The 16,813-nt window shown below is 56.1% G+C and overlaps 1 protein-coding gene across 2 annotated transcripts in view; it reads left to right on the forward strand.

The window, feature by feature from the left end:
- MINDY4 (MINDY lysine 48 deubiquitinase 4) overlaps positions 1-16,813 on the forward strand; it is a 164,126-nt gene that overhangs the window by 134,940 nt on the left and 12,373 nt on the right. For both annotated transcript variants that reach the window (XM_060107468.1, XM_060107469.1), the window contains exons 14-16: positions 6,952-7,015; positions 10,050-10,211; positions 16,540-16,720. In XM_060107468.1, the coding sequence (XP_059963451.1) occupies positions 6,952-7,015; positions 10,050-10,211; positions 16,540-16,720 (407 nt within the window). The remainder of the gene's footprint in view (positions 1-6,951; positions 7,016-10,049; positions 10,212-16,539; positions 16,721-16,813) is intronic.

The raw sequence follows: 16,813 nt of genomic DNA on the forward strand, positions 1-16,813 counted from the left end.
ACTCTCCCAGCCCAGGATGGGAGGTGCACACAGACCTGCCCAGACCGGGTACCCTGGCTCGATATGGACAACAACTGCTTTGCAGCCCTGAACGGAGCCTGGCCTTTCTCCCCTGGGTCTTCCAGGTGGGACACGGGAGACCGGGCAGGATGGTAAATGGCCCTCCCTCACGGCATGCCAGGCTCTTTGGACTATAGCTGGAAAACAGGAGGAGAGGAACTTTCTCAATGACTTCCAAGACACCTGTCACCTGGACTCGGATTCTGGTGGAGGCCGTGCTAGTGAGTGCTTTCAGCAGACGTGTCTGAGGAGGCCGTGGTGGTGGGTGGGAGGCAGACCCAAAGGGCTTGCTGGTACCTTTGTCATCGGAAGCAGCAGATGCTTCACCCAGACCCCACTTCCTTCGACTGACCTTCCTTCCTCGCCCAGGTTCCTTTTCTGGGAGCCCCCAGCTCCCGTGCAGTGAGTGGAGCTCCATCCTGTAGCTCTCCAGCTGGCTCCCCCAACCTGAGGAAGGCAGTTGCTGGAGGCCCAGCCTCATCTGGAGGCGGAGGAGAGAGGGAGGGGTCCTGGGCCCCTGCAGGTGCACAGCAAACGGGCCCCAAATGGTGTGAGCCTGCCCATACCCAGGCCTGTGGAACGGCCTCCAGAAGCTGGGTCCCAGGCTGTGTTTGAAGGCAGGCAGAAGCAAGTGTCCTGCCCAAGCAGCTGAGGCTGGCCTGGAACAGCCCACCCCAGGCTTTGGGGGCTGCCAGCAACCCAAGGGACAGGCCCATAGGCCTGGAACCATCATCCCATTCTGCAGCTGTGGGGACCAAGGTTCTGAGAATTAAGGGCAGGTTGGCACACAGCTGACACCATCACCCGAGTCTCCTGTGCCTGCATCTCCCATCCTGGGCTAAGGGAGGAATGACAGGCGCTGGTCAGCTGTGTCTGCCCACTTAGAAGGAGAATGGGAAACAGGACCCCAGGGAGTCCCAGACCAAACTGATGCTTGTCCACCGGCTTCACTCTCCACCTCATTTCAGCCGGCATAGTCTGGTCCCAGGCTGCTGAAATGGCAAGTCATGGCCCGTGAGTGCCAGTGGGGTGTGGCTGAGGGCAGCAGGTCTGCGCATAGACAGAGCCTGAAGGCTGGATGCAGAGAAGGGCGACCAAGCCCAGGCCACGCCGGGGTTAGTGGCAGAACTGGGAGGGTCTCCTGATGCTCGGTGCATCTAGCACCCCTACCCACTCACCCCAGAGCTATACATACCTCCTTGTTCCACGAAGGGCTTGCTTAGGTGCCCAGGTAGAGAGGATGGGCCTCAGGAGGTAGGAGAGGCCATTAACCTTTTTTTTTTTTTTTTTTTTTTTTTTTTTTGCGGTACGCGGGCCTCTCACTGTTGTGGCCTTTGCCGTTGCGGAGCACAGGCTCTGGATGCGCAGGCTCAGCGGCTATGGCTCACGGGCCCAGCCGCTCCGTGGCATATGGGATCTTCCCGGACCAGGGCACGAACCAGTGTCCCCTGCATTGGCAGGCGGACTCTCAACCACTGTGCCACCAGGGAAGCCCCCCCACCTTTTTTTTTAACATCTTTATTGAAGTATAATGGCTTTACAATGGTGTGTTAGTTTCTGCTCTATAACAAAGTGAATCAGCTATACGTATACATATATCCCCATACCTCCTCCCTCCCGTGCCTCCCTCCCACCCTGCCCATCCCACCCAAGCCACTAACCTTTTGAAAGAATCTTTTGTTCCAGTCCAGCTTCAGCCATTTGGGTGGGAAGCTTGCTTCTGCCTGCCTCCAGACAAGGCCTGGGTGGGACCCAGCTTGCGGAAGCCGTTCCGCAGGGCAGGCTCACATCATTTAGGGCCCGTTTGCTGTGCACCTGCAGGGTTAGGGCCCAGTTCTGGGCACCATGGGGCCAGACAGACACAACATAACCCAGGCCCTCCAAGTCCTTGCTACCTGGAAGGGCAAGGCTGGCACCCGAAAAGCAGGGGGTGGGCACTCTTAGGAAGGGGATGTCTGCAGGGAGATGGGGCACATCTCTCTGGGGCAAGGGAGGTGTCCCTTTGTGGAGGAGGTGACAGTTAGCAGGGCTCTGAGCATTATGTGGGAAGGGTTGTGGCAGGCAGCAAGAACAAAGCAGGCGAAGGCTAGCAGAGGGGTTTTTGCAGGGAAGGGCTCCTCGAGGCGCGTTTGGAAGGAAGGTGCCGGCCCGTGGAAGAGGACTGGGGGAGGTGAGGTGGAAGGCAGTGGGGGAAGGGCTTGGGCATCTCTGCTTTCTCTTCCTTCCTCCAGGCAGGTCCCTCTCTCTCCATCCATGCTCCTTGCCCTGCTTCCTGGGTCCCCTTCCTCTTTAGGGCCCGTGCCTGCAGAATGGAAATAATACCCGTGCCCTCTAACCTGTGGAGCTGTCTGCAGTTTACAGGGCCTTTTTATGGCCTCAGCCCTTATTGCAACGACTCTTTGAGGTGGTTATTGTTATCGCCATCAGGGGATGACACACCCAAGGCTCAGAGGTAGAAAGAAATTTGCCAAAGGTCACACAGCGCAGGTGGCAGAGGGGTTCTGACACCCAGGTATTCTGACTCATTGTCCATTCCCTGTTAACGTTTCTGAGAAAACAGTCAATATCCGCCACCTCCAAATCCTTTTCAGATATTCATGGCCACAGTTCAATCGCTGGGAGCGGAGACTCCATTTATTCTGGGATTTTGGCCGTGATACGAATAGTGGAGGTTGTAGGAATCATGACCTCTCAGTCATTGTTTTGTTGTTGTTGTTGTTATTGCTGGTATCGCAGGAAAAAGGAAGTTACATTTACTAAATGTCAAATGCTTTATATAGTTCATCTCGTTCAGTTCTCACAGCAATCTGTAATAGAAGGAGGCGTCTTCATACCCATTTTACTGGTGGGGAAACTGAGGCTCAGAGAGAGGAGCAACCGGTAAGCAGCAGCAGCTGGATTTGAATCCCAGGCTCCCTGACTTCAGAGCCCACGTTCTCTTAGTTGTTCCACAGCTGTCCTTTCGCTGCTGATATTGTCCTCGAGAGTCAGTAGAAGTCCTGCCAAACAATGGGTGATTGTTTCTGGAGGCCGCTGCAGGTGGCAGGGAGTGCAGTGGAAGGTGCAGTCTCTGGGGGAGCGTGTCCTGGGAGGGACAGGCAGGAGTTGACCCAGTGGAATGTGGTGGTGCCCCGGGCCTGGTGCCCTAGAGGTCAGGTGGAGGGGAGGTGGCTGGTTGGGTCCTCCCCGGTTAATGACCAGCTATTTTAGGCATGATGTTTTAAATATCAGAGTCGTGGACCAGGCACACTTGTTCACATCCTGGAAGGTCCCCAGAGACCCCTTGCTCCAGGCCTCTGGTTTTATAAATGAAGACACAGGCTGAGAACGAGGCATTGACTTGCCCGAGGTCACTCAGCTAAGTCCAGGCCATTGACCCCTCCTCTTGTGGACACTGATTTTAGGTGAATTTTGGCTGTAGACCAGAACCATATTTGTAGGCCACTTGGACATATTTTCCTTCTTATTCAGAAACTTCTGCACAAAATGCCCAGATTCATATGTTCAGTCGTGTGTTGGGGAAGCTTTAGAGGGAAGGGACAAGCTGAGTCCCAGCCGGGGAGGGTGGGGACCAGGAGTGGGGCTTCAGGGCTCAGGGATCTGCCTAGAGCTGGCCGGCCAGGTTGACTATCACGTGTTTCAGGCCACCCTAGACAGTGTGATGTTGGTGCCAGGGACACAGTCCCTGACTCTGTGTGACCACAAGTCCCTTCTCCTTTCTGGGCCTCAGTTTCCCCATCAGTAGAACAGAGATGGCTGCTCTTGCCCGCTGACCTCACAAGACTTTAGGGAGGACAGTGTCCCTGAAAGCGTCTGAGACCGCAGACTCTGCAGATCCAAGGCTCGGGTGCTGTAAGCTGCTCAGTGGCAGAACCTCTGCCCCTCTGAGCCCTGTGCCAGAGGGCGGGCTGGACAGAGGCAGTGGAGTTCTAGGACCGGCTTCAGCCTGAATGTGGGCTGGCACCTGTCACTAGCCCTGGACCAGCTGTGTCCTTTCTCTAGCCATCCATTCTCCCATCTGCAAAATGCTGGGCCCCGGAGACTCTGCCAGCCCTGATGTCCTCTTTGTTCTGTTTCTTGGTGCAGTGCAGTGTCTCTGGGACCTCCCGATGGGGGCAGAGCTGGGAGAAGCCGTTCTTGCTGGCATCCTGGGCAGAGCCCCTTCCTCTGTCAGTGGGTGGACTGGACACCCCCAGGGTCAGGCCATCACCCCAGACCATGGGTCCAGGTTCTGGCCCTTGACTTCCAGAATGCTGAGGAGGCTGGCGGCAGGGCAGCCAGGGCCAAACCCTTCCTCATAAGTTTCCATGCCCTGGGCAAGTCCACTCAGGCTTCCCCCACTCTGTGCTTCCTGCAGTCTAAAATCCAGGCACGCTCCTGTTCCCTAAAGTGTTCCCCAGTGCAGGACAGTCTCAGGGGGCAGACTTCATCAGGCCCTGGCTCCCCCTCACCCAGCCTGGTGCCTGGGTCCTCGGGCTATGCAGAACTCTCCTGGGGCGGGCTATGCAGAACTCTTCTGGGGCCCAGTGTTGTCCAGCTCCCAGGAGGACTGTGGAAGGAATAAGCTGCTCTTTAGACTGGCATGGTCAGTCCCAGGGGAGGGCCCAGCACAGCTTATAGCTCTGAAGCCCAGAAAGTAGGAACCTTAGAGCTCAGGCAGCCCCTCCATGGATTCAGCCCCTGCTCCCAGGACACTGCCTGCCCTTGTGCAAGTCCCTCATGTTGCAGAAGGGGAGACTGAGCCCCAGAGAGGAGAGGTCTGTGGCCACACGGCAAGACAGGGCTAGAACTCTGGTCTGGTGATGGCCCCGCCGTGTGAATCGCCTCCTCTCTGGGGAAGAGCAGAAGCCGCTGTTTCTTTGCTCCAGGATTCCTCACACTCAGCTCTCCAGGGATTTCCCCTAGAGCGAGGTCTGGGCATCTAGATTTGCCAAAGTTGTAAATCTCTTAAGCCATAAGCTGCTCCTTGGCATCTCCCAAATGCCCTAGTATGAAATACAGATGTTCCTCCTTTTTAAGATCTGAGCCTACTTCTGAATTTCCCATCGTGTTTGCACCTAAGGATGCAATTACCATTTCCTCCTATTGTCCTTTCTGCCTGTCCCTCTGCTCTCAGCTGACGCAGGCGCTCAAACCCGCTGGGTGAACACGAGGCTGTGAGAAGATCAGACTGCTTCTGAAAGTTTCGGGGTGGCTTGGGGCCAGCGATCCTTATCAGTCCACCCAGGGCTCCTCGGAGGCTATTTTCTTCCCTTCAGAAGATGCCTGTATATGTGCCGCAGGGAGCGTTTCCATCAATTCTTCTGCCCAAGCCAGTGCCAGCCACACGCCGACCTCGTCCATTTGTCCCCCGTCCCGCCAGCTGGCCCCTTCCCAGGCCCGCTGGGTCGTTTCTGGCAGGCCAGCCTCCAAGGCCCTTCCTGAGGACCCCCAGCCTCCGTGGTTCTCGGCTGGGCCCTGCAGTGTCAACCCAGCCCGTCTTCTCGTGTGGACCACAAACCGTCCCTGTTCGGCCACAGTTAGTAAAATCCACAAGAAAGCATTTCTGCTATGGAGTCATGGAGCTTGAGTTTCTAAGCTCGTTTGGGACCAGAGTGTATGTTTTAGGTTTGTGGACTTATGGCAGATTGAGATTTAAAGCATAAAAGTGAGACCAGGTTTTTTCTTCTCTTCCACTAAAAGGAAAAACAAACGTCATGATTGCTTGCCTCTTCCTACCTCTGGGCCACCCCTCGGTGCTCTCTTTGGGGTGCAGATGTAGACCGTGCTGGGTGGGGCTCCCTGGTGAGGCCAGCTCCCTGGCCTCACATCGCCCCCCTGGCGTTACCTCTCTGAGCTTCTTTCCATGTCTGTAAAATAAAGTAATTCCTACTTCACTGGGTGGCTGGAGGTTTGAAATGCTGTCCTCTAGTGCGGTCTATAGGTGGGAGCTCCTTTCCTGTTACCCATCTGTCCCACGGCTCTGTTCAACAAGAATGCTTGGTCTCCCGAGGGATTTACTTTGGGGTAAAAGGAATAATAATGTCCTAATGGTGGGCTTTCTAGACGGTAGGATGGTTTTGAGATTTGGGGGCAGGGGGCTTGCCTGCTGGTGCTGACCTCACATGTGACAGGGCCATTGCTGACCTGACACTCTGCACCGTTCTGGCCCCCAGTAGCATACAGCCCTAGAAATCTCTTTCTTTCAGTTTGGTGGGTTTCTTTTGGCAAAAGGGCTTTTCACCTTGTGCCCTTAGGGGGACCCCATTCTGAAGGTGGAGCCACAGAGGTGATCTAGGGTCGGGGGGAACACAGACCTTGGAGACTGGCAGCTAGATCTCCTGCCAGCTCCATCGCCCACGAGCTGAGTGCCCTGGGCACATCAATTCTTCTCTGAGCCTTGGTTTGTCTCTCAGGGTTTAGGGAATAATAGTCATACTCGGCCTGGTACAGGGTCTATGCCCAGGTGGTGGCAGCTGTTGTTTTAGGACTCAAGAAGGCATTAGAGGCCATTCCTCCCATTTAACCGACTTGCAGACCGAGGACTGGAGGTGGCAGAGGATGTCCCAGTCCCCACCCTTAGTAAGCGACAGTGGGAGTGTGAATGCAGGACGTGGATTCCAAACCCAGGGCCCTTTCTGCTGTGGCATGCTTCCATCACGAACCTCTGGTGTCTGCGGAGGGTCTGGTGGCCCTCTGCAGGCCAGAGTGGAGGCCATTGCCCAGAGCAGAGTGAGCCCTGGACTCCGGCCCCAGGGAGGGCACAGGGCACAGAGGCTCAGGTTCCCGCCAAATCTGGAATTCGGGGCCTCAGCCTGGAACCCGAGGGGAGGCCCTGGCCACCCTCGAGGTTTGCCCGGCATTCTGAATCAGGCAGGGGTGTGCTAACAGCCCTTTCTTCTTGCTCTCCAGTGTCCGCCAGGACTTCGACGTCCCCACCAGCCACCTGATTGGAGCACACGGATACTGCACGCAGGTCAGGGCCGCAGGGGGGCGTGGGGTGGTCAGGTGCTCCTTTCACTTCCTCTTGCCTTCTGTCTTTGCCCCTGCCAGCACTCCCCAAGCAGCTTTCGTGTCCCGCCTCTGCTGGGCTTCTTCCTCACGGAGACCTAGAAAGGGAACTCAGGCTAACTTCTGTTTCTGGAGTTTGCTGTACCCGATCTGTGTGCCCGGAGCTACAGGAGGTGCAAGAGTGGCAGAGCCAGGTGCTGCCCAGCCCGGAGCCCCGGCATAGGCTGGGAGCTCCAGGCCCAGCTTGGGGGACAACGGCCATGGCACCCTACGATTATATAGCACATTGTCTTTATGACGACCCACCCCTCTGCATCTGCACAAAGGGGCCCTCGAGTGGCTTTGTGGAGGGCAGGGGGTCCCTTAGCACAACTGCTTGTCATCGATCCTCCCAGTCACCCGGTGACACAAGGAAAGGGATCTGTTTCAGATCCTATCCGCGAGTGTCAGGACTGGAGCCAAATGCTACACGTGACTACTGTCTGAGCCCTTCTCTGCATGGCAGGGCCTCCTGAGTGGCCACCGGGCCACAGTGAAATCTGACCCTCAGCACATCTGGGGGCAGCGTGTGTAGCACAGGCAGGCTGAGCAGAGCTGCTCTGGCTGCTGGGCCCAGCTGAGGACCCAGTTGTCCTAGGGGTCCTGGCTCCCTTGTGCCAGTCCTGAAAACATACCTGGGTACCATGCAAGGGCCAGCTTGGGGCCCGTGGTTTGTCCAAGGCACCCCAGGAGACGTGAGGTTGGCTGCAGCTTGCCCCCCAGAGAAAGGTTTCAGGCTGAGTGACTGCCAGTGGTGGTCCAGCTCCTGCTCTGGGTGCCTGTCCTCCCCGTGGGAGCTTCCCGATGCGCTGTCGGAGAGCGATGTGACCCAGGGGTGGGCAGTTAAGCAGCGTACAGAGGATGCAGAACAGAGTCTGGGGCTGGATTCCAAGCTGTGTCGGCAGTTTCACTTGCGGCGTGAGCTGGAGCGATTTTCTGCCCCTCCCTGAACCTCGGTCTCCTCATTTGTAGAATGAAGCATTTGGACTAGATCGGTGCTTCTTAAACTTTGATTGTGCACACGCGTCCCGCAGAGTCTCGCTGAAGAGGAGGCTCAGGTTCCGTGGGCCCGGGCCAGGGCCTGAGGTTTTGAATTTCTAACAGGCTTCCAGGAAGGGTGATGCCGCTGGTCCATGGACTACACTTTGAGTAGTAAGGAACCAGATGACCGCTAAGCTTTGCCACTGTGTGATTTTGAGTCTAGGGGCAGGGAGCGTCCTGTCACTCTTTCTCCCCCATTTTGAGGAGGCCTCCTGCTCTGAGGAAGGTTTTGAGACACACCCCAGATGGGGAGCAGGACCTTTTCTCCCCGTTGAAAACCCGCTGGGAGCACTTGAATGTGTCTGAAGAAGGCCATGCCTTTCTTAGGCAGCTGCTGGCCCTGAGGTGCAGTATCTCAGAGCAGACATTTCCTCCAGATTCTTTCTCGTTTCCTCTGCAAGAACACAATGAGGCCCCCTCGGTATCTCCCTCCAATGAGGGCCCCTCTGCGGCCATCAGAGGGGCCTCTTTTACTACCTCTGGGGCAGGGATCCTGGGGTGGACGGAGGGATTTATTAACCTGCGCATCGCTCACAATTCCGGGGAAAACACTTCTGTGAACTCTGCCCTCCAGAGTTTATGATGGGCAAGGGCTGTTATGGCCATTCCCACGTACCGTGGAGGAGATTCCTGCGGGCTGGCCTCACGCACACGCCAGCCCTGGCAGAAGGAATTAGACAGAAGCTCCTGCCCCAGTGCTAAGGCTGGGCTCGCGTGTATCCTTCCTTAGCAGGGCAGCGTGTACTGAGCGGTTGCCCTCCATTTTGAATCTTTGGCTGACCAGGTGGTACCCTGAGGGTAACAAGTGAGGGGAGAGGGAAGGGACACCAGAGAGGGAGCCGGAAAGTGAGGGTGGGAGTCCGGCTCTGTCACTAAGCAGCTGTGTGGCCTGGGCAAATCCTCTCCCATCTGCAAGCCTGTTTCCACATTCCTGACAGGAGGTTGGAGCCCTGGATGCTCTGCTTGAGGAAGGGCCCTTGCAGCCAACCCAGTGCCGGAGGCACTGGCTAAAGGAGATGGCCAGAGAGTCAGAGCTCCACAAGTCACCATCTCCTGGTTCTGGGGTTGGCAGGCTTGCTGGCCTGTCGGGTGCGAGGCATGAGTCATGCAGCCATGCAGCCAACAGAGGCAGATACCGAGCGGGAACCCAGGCTGGGGCCCGCCTGCCTTCTCCTCCCTGCCCCTGCTACCCTCTCCTTCCCTTCCCCCCCTTGAAGACCCCGCCCTCACTGGTGAAATCCCAATACGGCCTGGAGCTGAGTTATCGATGTCACCCCATTGTCAGCTTCCTGGTGTTGATAATGCACTCTGGTTATGTAAGATGTTATCGTTGGGGGAAGCTGGGTGAAGGGTGCACAGGAACTCTGTACTATTTTTGAAACTTCTTTTGATTCTAAAATTATTTCAAAATCAAAAAGCTTATTAAAAAATATCCAAGACTTCAAGACCCACCCAAATGCTGCTTCTCCACAAAGCGGCTCCGACTCAGTCATGTGGTCCTGTGTCTGTGTGGACCACAAGTGCTCTGTGCACACATTGTTATAGCCCCAGTCACATCCTACATTGTGCTTCAGGCGTGCAGGCCTGCACTGGTCCCCCCTCTAGACCCGGACGCCCGAGGTCAGGAGCCACTCTTTCCCTCCAGTGGGACCCGCACCCCACCCCCAGCCAACCCACACACAGGGTCCTGGGCACAGTTGGCGCCCAGTGAATGCTTGTGGAATAAGGATTGATGAGTTCCCAGAGTCACTTTGATGAGCAGAGTTGGCAGCTTCCCTGAGGTCTGTGGGAACGCTGAAGTCACGGCCCCCTCTGATTTCGGTCTCTCGCCCTCCTTGCTTTCTTCCTTCCTTTTCCACCCTTTTTCTCTTGTTCCCCAACTCCCCTTGACAAGCCTTTCCCCTTTCCCTCATCAACAGGAACTTGTCAATCTGCTCCTGACCGGGAAAGCCGTGTCCAATGTTTTCAACGACGTGGTTGAGCTCGATTCTGGCAACGGGAACATCACGCTCCTCAAAGGCATCGCCGCGCGCAGCGACATCGGCTTCCTGTCCCTCTTTGAACACTACAGCGTGTGCCAGGTACCGAGCCCTCGGGCCTCCAGAGACCCAAGAGCCTGGCTCCCTGGGACCAACAGGAGGGAGGGAGGAGAAGGAGAGGTGGCTCCAGTTCCCGGAGCTGGGTCCAGTCTCAATCACGGAGCGTATGGGAAAACTGCAGCTTCACCGCCATCCAGTACAGGCATGTAGTTCCCTCCCAGAGCCAGCTGATCCATGAAAGGGACTTCTAGGGATTTACAGTGTGCTCGTGCATTAGGGTGGCCGCAGTTGTCGTGTGTGTGTGTGTGTTGGCCAGGGGGTCTTCTCCAGGGACAAGGGCCTGAGGTCTTGGGCCTTGTGTTAGTTTCCTAGGGCTGTCTCAACAAAGCACCACAAACTGGGTGACTTAAAACCACAGAAACGGGGCTTCCCTGGTGGCGCAGTGGTTGAGAGTCCGCCTGCCGATGCAGGGGACACGGGTTCGTGCCCCGGTCCGGGAAGATCCCACATGCCACGGAGTGGCTGGGCCCGTGAGCCATGGCCGCTGAGCCTGCGCGTCCGGAGCTTGTGCTCCGCAACGGGAGAGGCCACAACAGTGAGAGGCCTGCATACCGCAAAAAAACCAAAAAACAAAAAAACCACAGAAACGTGTTGTTTCATAGTTCTGGAGCAGAAGTTCTCCTAACAGAAGTCCAAAATCAAGGTGTCGGCAGGGCAACACTCCTCCTGAAGCCCACAGGGAGAATAAGCCTTCCTTGTCCCTTCTAGCTTTTGATGTTTTCCAGCAATCCTTGGTGATCCTTGGCTTGTGGCTGCATCACTCCAATCTCTGCCTCTAGTATCACATGGCCATCTTCTCCCTCTGTGTTTCCTTTTCTCATAAGGATGTCAGTCATGTGGATTGCGGGCCCACCCTACCCCGCTAACCTCGTCTTAACTAGTTACATCCGCAGCAACCCTATTTCCAAATAAGACCACATTCTGAGGTACTGGGAGCTAGAACTTCAACAGATCTTTTGGGGGGACACAATTCAACCCATAACAGGCCTTACTCAGTCTGTTTGCAAGTGTATTGGTCCCTCTACCTTTTCTCTCACTGCAGCCAGGGTCTTAGAAAGGGCCGGACCCCCAGGTGAAGCTGGGCACGGGGTAGGGTGACATTATCTCTGGGCAACATGGGCAGGGGACCACTGGGCCCTGTGTTCTTGTCCCAGCCTGCTGTCGAACCTTCTCTGAGCCTCGGTTTTCATGTCTCCAGGGAAGACATTGTTCTGTGGTCGATTACCTGAAAGGGTTGTCCTGAGGGGTAGCAGGAGGTCTTTCTCTGGTGACCGGCCCAGCAAAGATGCTTGGAGGGTCATGATGAGGCCCCATTCATCTTACATCCCCAGAACCAGGGATGCAGAGACTGACCCAAAGGGATACTCAGAGTATGCTAGGTGGATGGATATGCAGGGTGGTTCAGTTTCATCATGGCCTTCCTGTGTGATCACATGTTTGGGTGTGCTGTCCCATGGAACGCCGTTGCTCAGGTGGCCCTGTGCCCAGATTCCGCCTCTGGGTGACACCCCACCCCCATGGACAGGAAGCAGCCTTGTGGGTTCCAAAGACTTGGGGAGAAAAGAGTGACAGTGACTCCTTCCCAGATGTGCTGGTGTCAGGAGGGACCCCAGGAATATAGCCACGTGGCCCGTGAGAAGCACCAGGAACCCTGAGCATCAGATCCTGGGTGGGCTCTGAAGGCATTCAGCCCAAAATTCCGCGGGCTGAAAGGTAACCTCGCCCAGGCTCGCAGAATCCCCAGGCTTACCATGAGCCCTGGTTTCACTCTCGTGTGGAGGGCATTGGTCAAAATGTAAACTATTTTCCTTCGGTCTGTTGAGGGTAATTGACGGGAACAGCAGTTGGGCATCATCCTGTCCTTGGAACAAAATGCTGATTGCACAAATTCAGGTCCTACAATGATCCTTGAATGCACATAGACACCCCCCACCCACCGCTCTGCTGTTGTTTGCTTCCTCGAAGACTGGGTGTATTATCTCCCCGCAGCAAGGGATGGTTTGCTCCTCTGCCTTGGGACTGCAGCCCCGCTAAAGAAGGACCCCAGGGCCTCCTCTCCTACTCTCCAGAGCTCACTGAAGGCTGGGCCTCTGAAGGAGAAGGCAGAGGCCTGGCAGTTAGACAAAGCACTTTTCCTTTCCCATAACTCCACCCGCTATCCCTTTGGTCACTGAGTTCCTTGGGGCTTTCATGATTAGCCACGTCAGACAGAAAGGGAATCCAAGGAGGTTTAGCCTCCAGGCCCAGACCTGGACCCAGAGCCAGGGCCCCCTCTCAGCCTGACCTGGTCTTCTTCCACCTGGCAGTACAGACATGATCACTGGGGAAGATCTGGTGTTTGGGGCCGCCTGGGCATGGCGTCCACAGCGGGGCTGTTCTGATAAGGCTGAAGCCTTTCTTTCATGTAGACGGCAGAACCAGGCCCGCCTTCACTCACAGCCCATCTCCAGGCTTCTCAGCGCGGCCTCTGGCTGGGAGCCAGGGTTCTGGGGCCCTCATGAGTATGTGTGTGGGAGGATGATAGGTCCTGCCTATCAGCGAGCTTGTCAGGTGACCCACATTCCGGCTGTGCCCGGGGGAAGCAGAGGCAACTCTGGGCCAAGAAATGCACCCCTGCCGTAAGTAACCAGCCCCCCACCCCAGCATGGCTGTGTCCTACAGGACCCAATCTGCCATCGCTGACCCACTGGGCTGGCCTTGCCTTGCCCATCTGACTTCCCCCTCACTCCCTCCATCCCAGAGCGCAAAGTGAGGATGGACTGCACTGCAGGCTGCACTGGGAAGACCAGCCCCTCCCGGCTTGTGGTGGCAGTGGTGATGGGGGACTGAGAGGCCAGGGAAGGACAGCAAGGCACAGGGAGTTTAACTTCAGGGCTTCCCCATGACCTGTAGGTCACGTTCATTGCTGCCTTCAGGAAGGGACCTGGGCAAAGGCTGAGCTTGGCAGGGAGAGCTCTATAAGCACCATCCTCCTCCTCCCATTTGTCCAGCTCTGCAAACAGTACCATCTACCCAGTTACTCAAACCAGGAGCGCATTTAATCCATCAAGAGGTCGTGGGGCTCCTTCCCGAAGTTGTTTCTCAAGTCTGTCCACTTTCACCCTTATCCAAGCCACCAGCATCGCTGTTCTGGACACTTGTGATGGCCCAGCTGGCCACTGGCTCCTGTCCCCACCTCCTTCCAATCCTGTTTCTTCACTGAAGCCAGTGTGATCTTTAAAAGAGTAGATCAGTCACATCATTCCTTTGCTTAACAACCTTCTGTGCATTCCCAGTCCTCTGAGATTGTTATGGGCTGAATTGTGCCGTTCCCCCCACTCCCCCGACCCTACATTCATTTACTGAAGTCCTAGCCCCCAGTACCTTGGAGTGTGACTGTGTTTGGAGATAAGGCCATTAAAGAGGTAATTAAGGTAAAAAGAAGGTCGTATGGTTGGGCCCAAATCCAGAGGACTGGTATCCTTATAAGAAGAGGTTAGGGACTTCCCTGGTGGCACAGTGGTTGAGAGTCCGCCTGCCGATGCGGGGGACGCAGGTTCGTGCCCCGGTCCAGGAGGATCCCACATGCCGCGGAGCGGCTGGGCCCGTGAGCCATGGCCGCTGAGCCTGCGCGTCTGGAGCCTGTGCTCCGCAACGGGAGAGGCCACTGCAGTGAGAGGCCCGCATACCGCAAAAAAAAAAAAAAAAAATAATAATAATAATAATAATAATGGTGACTCTGATGGCATCTTAGATTCAGTGAAATGTGGTGCAAATGTGTCTGTGTGATTCTTTGTTTACTATCTCCTCCTCATTCGGCAGCTAACCCCATAAGGACAGGCTGTTCCAGGGTACTTCACCACTGACCCATTGTCTCACATGGTCCCTGGGACCAAAGTATAACTCATGTTGAATGGATGTCATCCTTGGCGATGACAGACTGTCACTCTGCCAGCAATCAAATGTTGATCCTTTTAAATTAGGGTTTCGAAGCTGGCAGTCCATGGTTGGGTTGGGGGCATTCACACACCTCACTCCTGCAAAAGACGTTAAGAATCCAGGTAAAAGTACAAGTTGACCCTTGAGCAGCACGGGCGTTAATCTGTGTATAATTCATAGTCAATCCTTCGTATCCGCCGTTCTTCTGCATCCAATGATTCAACCAACCACGGACCGCGTAGTGCTGTAGTAGTTACTGTTGAAAAATATCCATGTATAAGTGAACCCACACGGTTCAAACCCACGTTGTTCAAGGGTCACCTTAATCCCTGATTGTGCTGCACGTTCACCCACCAGGAGAGAGGCTGTGCTGGAGGAAATGTGCCCACCCACCCTCCTTCCTCGCCCTAGGCTTTTGGTCAGCTACCCCAGAATCCAAAGGAAGTGAATTTCATCTTTGGAAAATGTCACCCAATTGGGAGGGGCTCCTGAATGAGAAAACTCATTTATAAACTCCCCGGGCAGCTTTTTTTGCCCTTAATCTTTTGACTGTTGCTTAAATGGCAAGCTGCCCTTTTGTCCCTCTGCTGGAAAATTCAGGGTGGCTGTTTCTGCAGACGCCTGTTCCTGGTGGGCTGCATGGCTCTTTTTCCCTGTAGTGAATGAGCGCTGGCTTCCCAGTCTTTAAGGCTCCCTGTTCGAGGTGATGCCCTCACCAGAAAAGCCTGGAATTTTAACCTGGAATGGAGGCCAAGTTTGCAGTGGGGTTTAGGCACGTCCAGCCACATCGTTTAAGACAACTAATTCCACCTCCCCCCCCACACCGTTTCCACCAAGGAGCGAGTCACACTTTAATGTTCACAGGGGGCTGGGGTGAGGGCCCAAGGGGCCAGGTGGAGGGGGTGGGTGGGGGGCTTGGGCAATGAGACAGTGAACACTTCGTGAAGTTCACCCTGCTACCCTCTGTAGGAGGTTCACGAGCAAGCATTTCCCCGGAGCACAGCCCCTTTGTCCGGGACACCCCAGCTCCAGGTGGGCTCTGAGAGGCCCGAGGAAGACTGGCCGGGCAGTCGCCTGTGACGGGCCCCGGAGAAAGTATGCCCATCTCCCCACTGGAAAAATAATTCCCATTCTTTCCTTAATCCACAGGCTGTGGCTGTAAATACCTGAGCATGCAAACATCTCCTTGGGGCTGGTGGGGATTAGGCCGAATCAGCTGGCCCACTGCACGTACAGAAATGAATAAACTAGGGCCCGGGGTGGAGAGTCACAGGTGACAGCGAGAGAGTGCGTCGAGGTCTGGCCATCGAGGGGCAGACCAGCCAGGCATCTGAGCAGGCCTTCGGAGGGCCCCGCCACGCCTCTCTCTTCTGCAGGCGGAACCACAGGAAGGCCCTGATGCTGATTCCGTGCATCTGCCTTCTCCCAACACCCCTCTACCATGAAAGTCCTCTGCTGGGAACTTTCCAAAGGACTCCGTCCTCAGAAGGAAGTTCCAGCTCTTTATCCTCCCCTTCCCCTGCTCTTTCCTGATGCCCTGATTTTCTCCTGAATGTCTCTGGACATTTGTTCTGGCATCACCCACAGACTGCTCACCCAGAGGCCCTCCCTCCCTTCCACCTGTGGCTCCAGCCCCACCTGTCTTCAAGCTAAAGTCCTAGCTCCAGTTCCGCTTCATTCGCGAGGACCTTCAGTCGTCAAACATTTGCTTATGTTGACTTATACCCCCTGCTCTGGTCCAAGGGTGTAGTCCGTGCCAGAGGCAGGCATACACGCTTATCGTGAGGCAGAGTGATGCACTGCAGCAGAGGAGGGTGGGTACCTAGCACCTAGTGCCTAGGACTAGAAGCGGGACATGATGCGTGCTCTCTGATTGGGCGATGCAGAACCCCTGGGGGAGGAGAGGTATACGGGTGAACAGTGAACGCACAGGCATGAGGCTTGCCGTGCTGGATTAGTTTGAGGACCGGTGAGAGGTTCTGTGTGGCTGTGGCTGGGGAGGGGAGGGTACGGAAGAGCCGGCTAGGAGGTCATTGCTTGGGGAGGAGAGGCTGGGCCTGGAGAGCTGTCAGAGGCAGGGTGGGCAAGCACCGCATACCAGCAGGATGTGGGAGATGAAGGGGGGGGGCGACGCCCGGCTTTCAGGCCAGGGTATCTCCATGTGACTGCCTGTGGGGCAAAGGCCCTGCGAGCAGCGGGCTGAGCGGGCAGGGACAGCTCTGTGTCAGTGAGCCGCAGACGGGGCCCCAGCCTCACACAGGGTCTGGGATCCCCAACGGGGCCTCGCTGAGGACAGCCCGGGCCTGGGGCTGGACAGAAGATGCTCTGGCCCGCTTCCCTGGGATGGCGCATGGTATTAGGTACCTCTGTCTGCTCCCTCTCCCTCGTCCAGGTCGGCTGCTTCCTGAAGACCCCGAGGTTCCCCATCTGGGTGGTGTGCAGTGAGAGCCACTTCAGCGTCCTCTTCAGCCTGCAGCTGGAGCTGCTGCAAGATTGGAGGACCGAGAGGCTCTTTGACCTGTACTACTATGACGGCCTGGCCAGCCAGCAGGAGCAGATCCGGCTGACCATCGGTACGCCGCCTCCCCGCCTGCCCTGTCCGTCCCCGGGGAGCCTCCAGACCGGTCGGGGACGCCGGCCTTAGCACACCCAGTCAGGGCAGTCAG

The sequence above is a fragment of the Mesoplodon densirostris genome, chromosome 9, assembly GCF_025265405.1.
Source record: "Mesoplodon densirostris isolate mMesDen1 chromosome 9, mMesDen1 primary haplotype, whole genome shotgun sequence".
NCBI classification, from domain to species: Eukaryota; Metazoa; Chordata; class Mammalia; order Artiodactyla; family Ziphiidae; genus Mesoplodon; species Mesoplodon densirostris.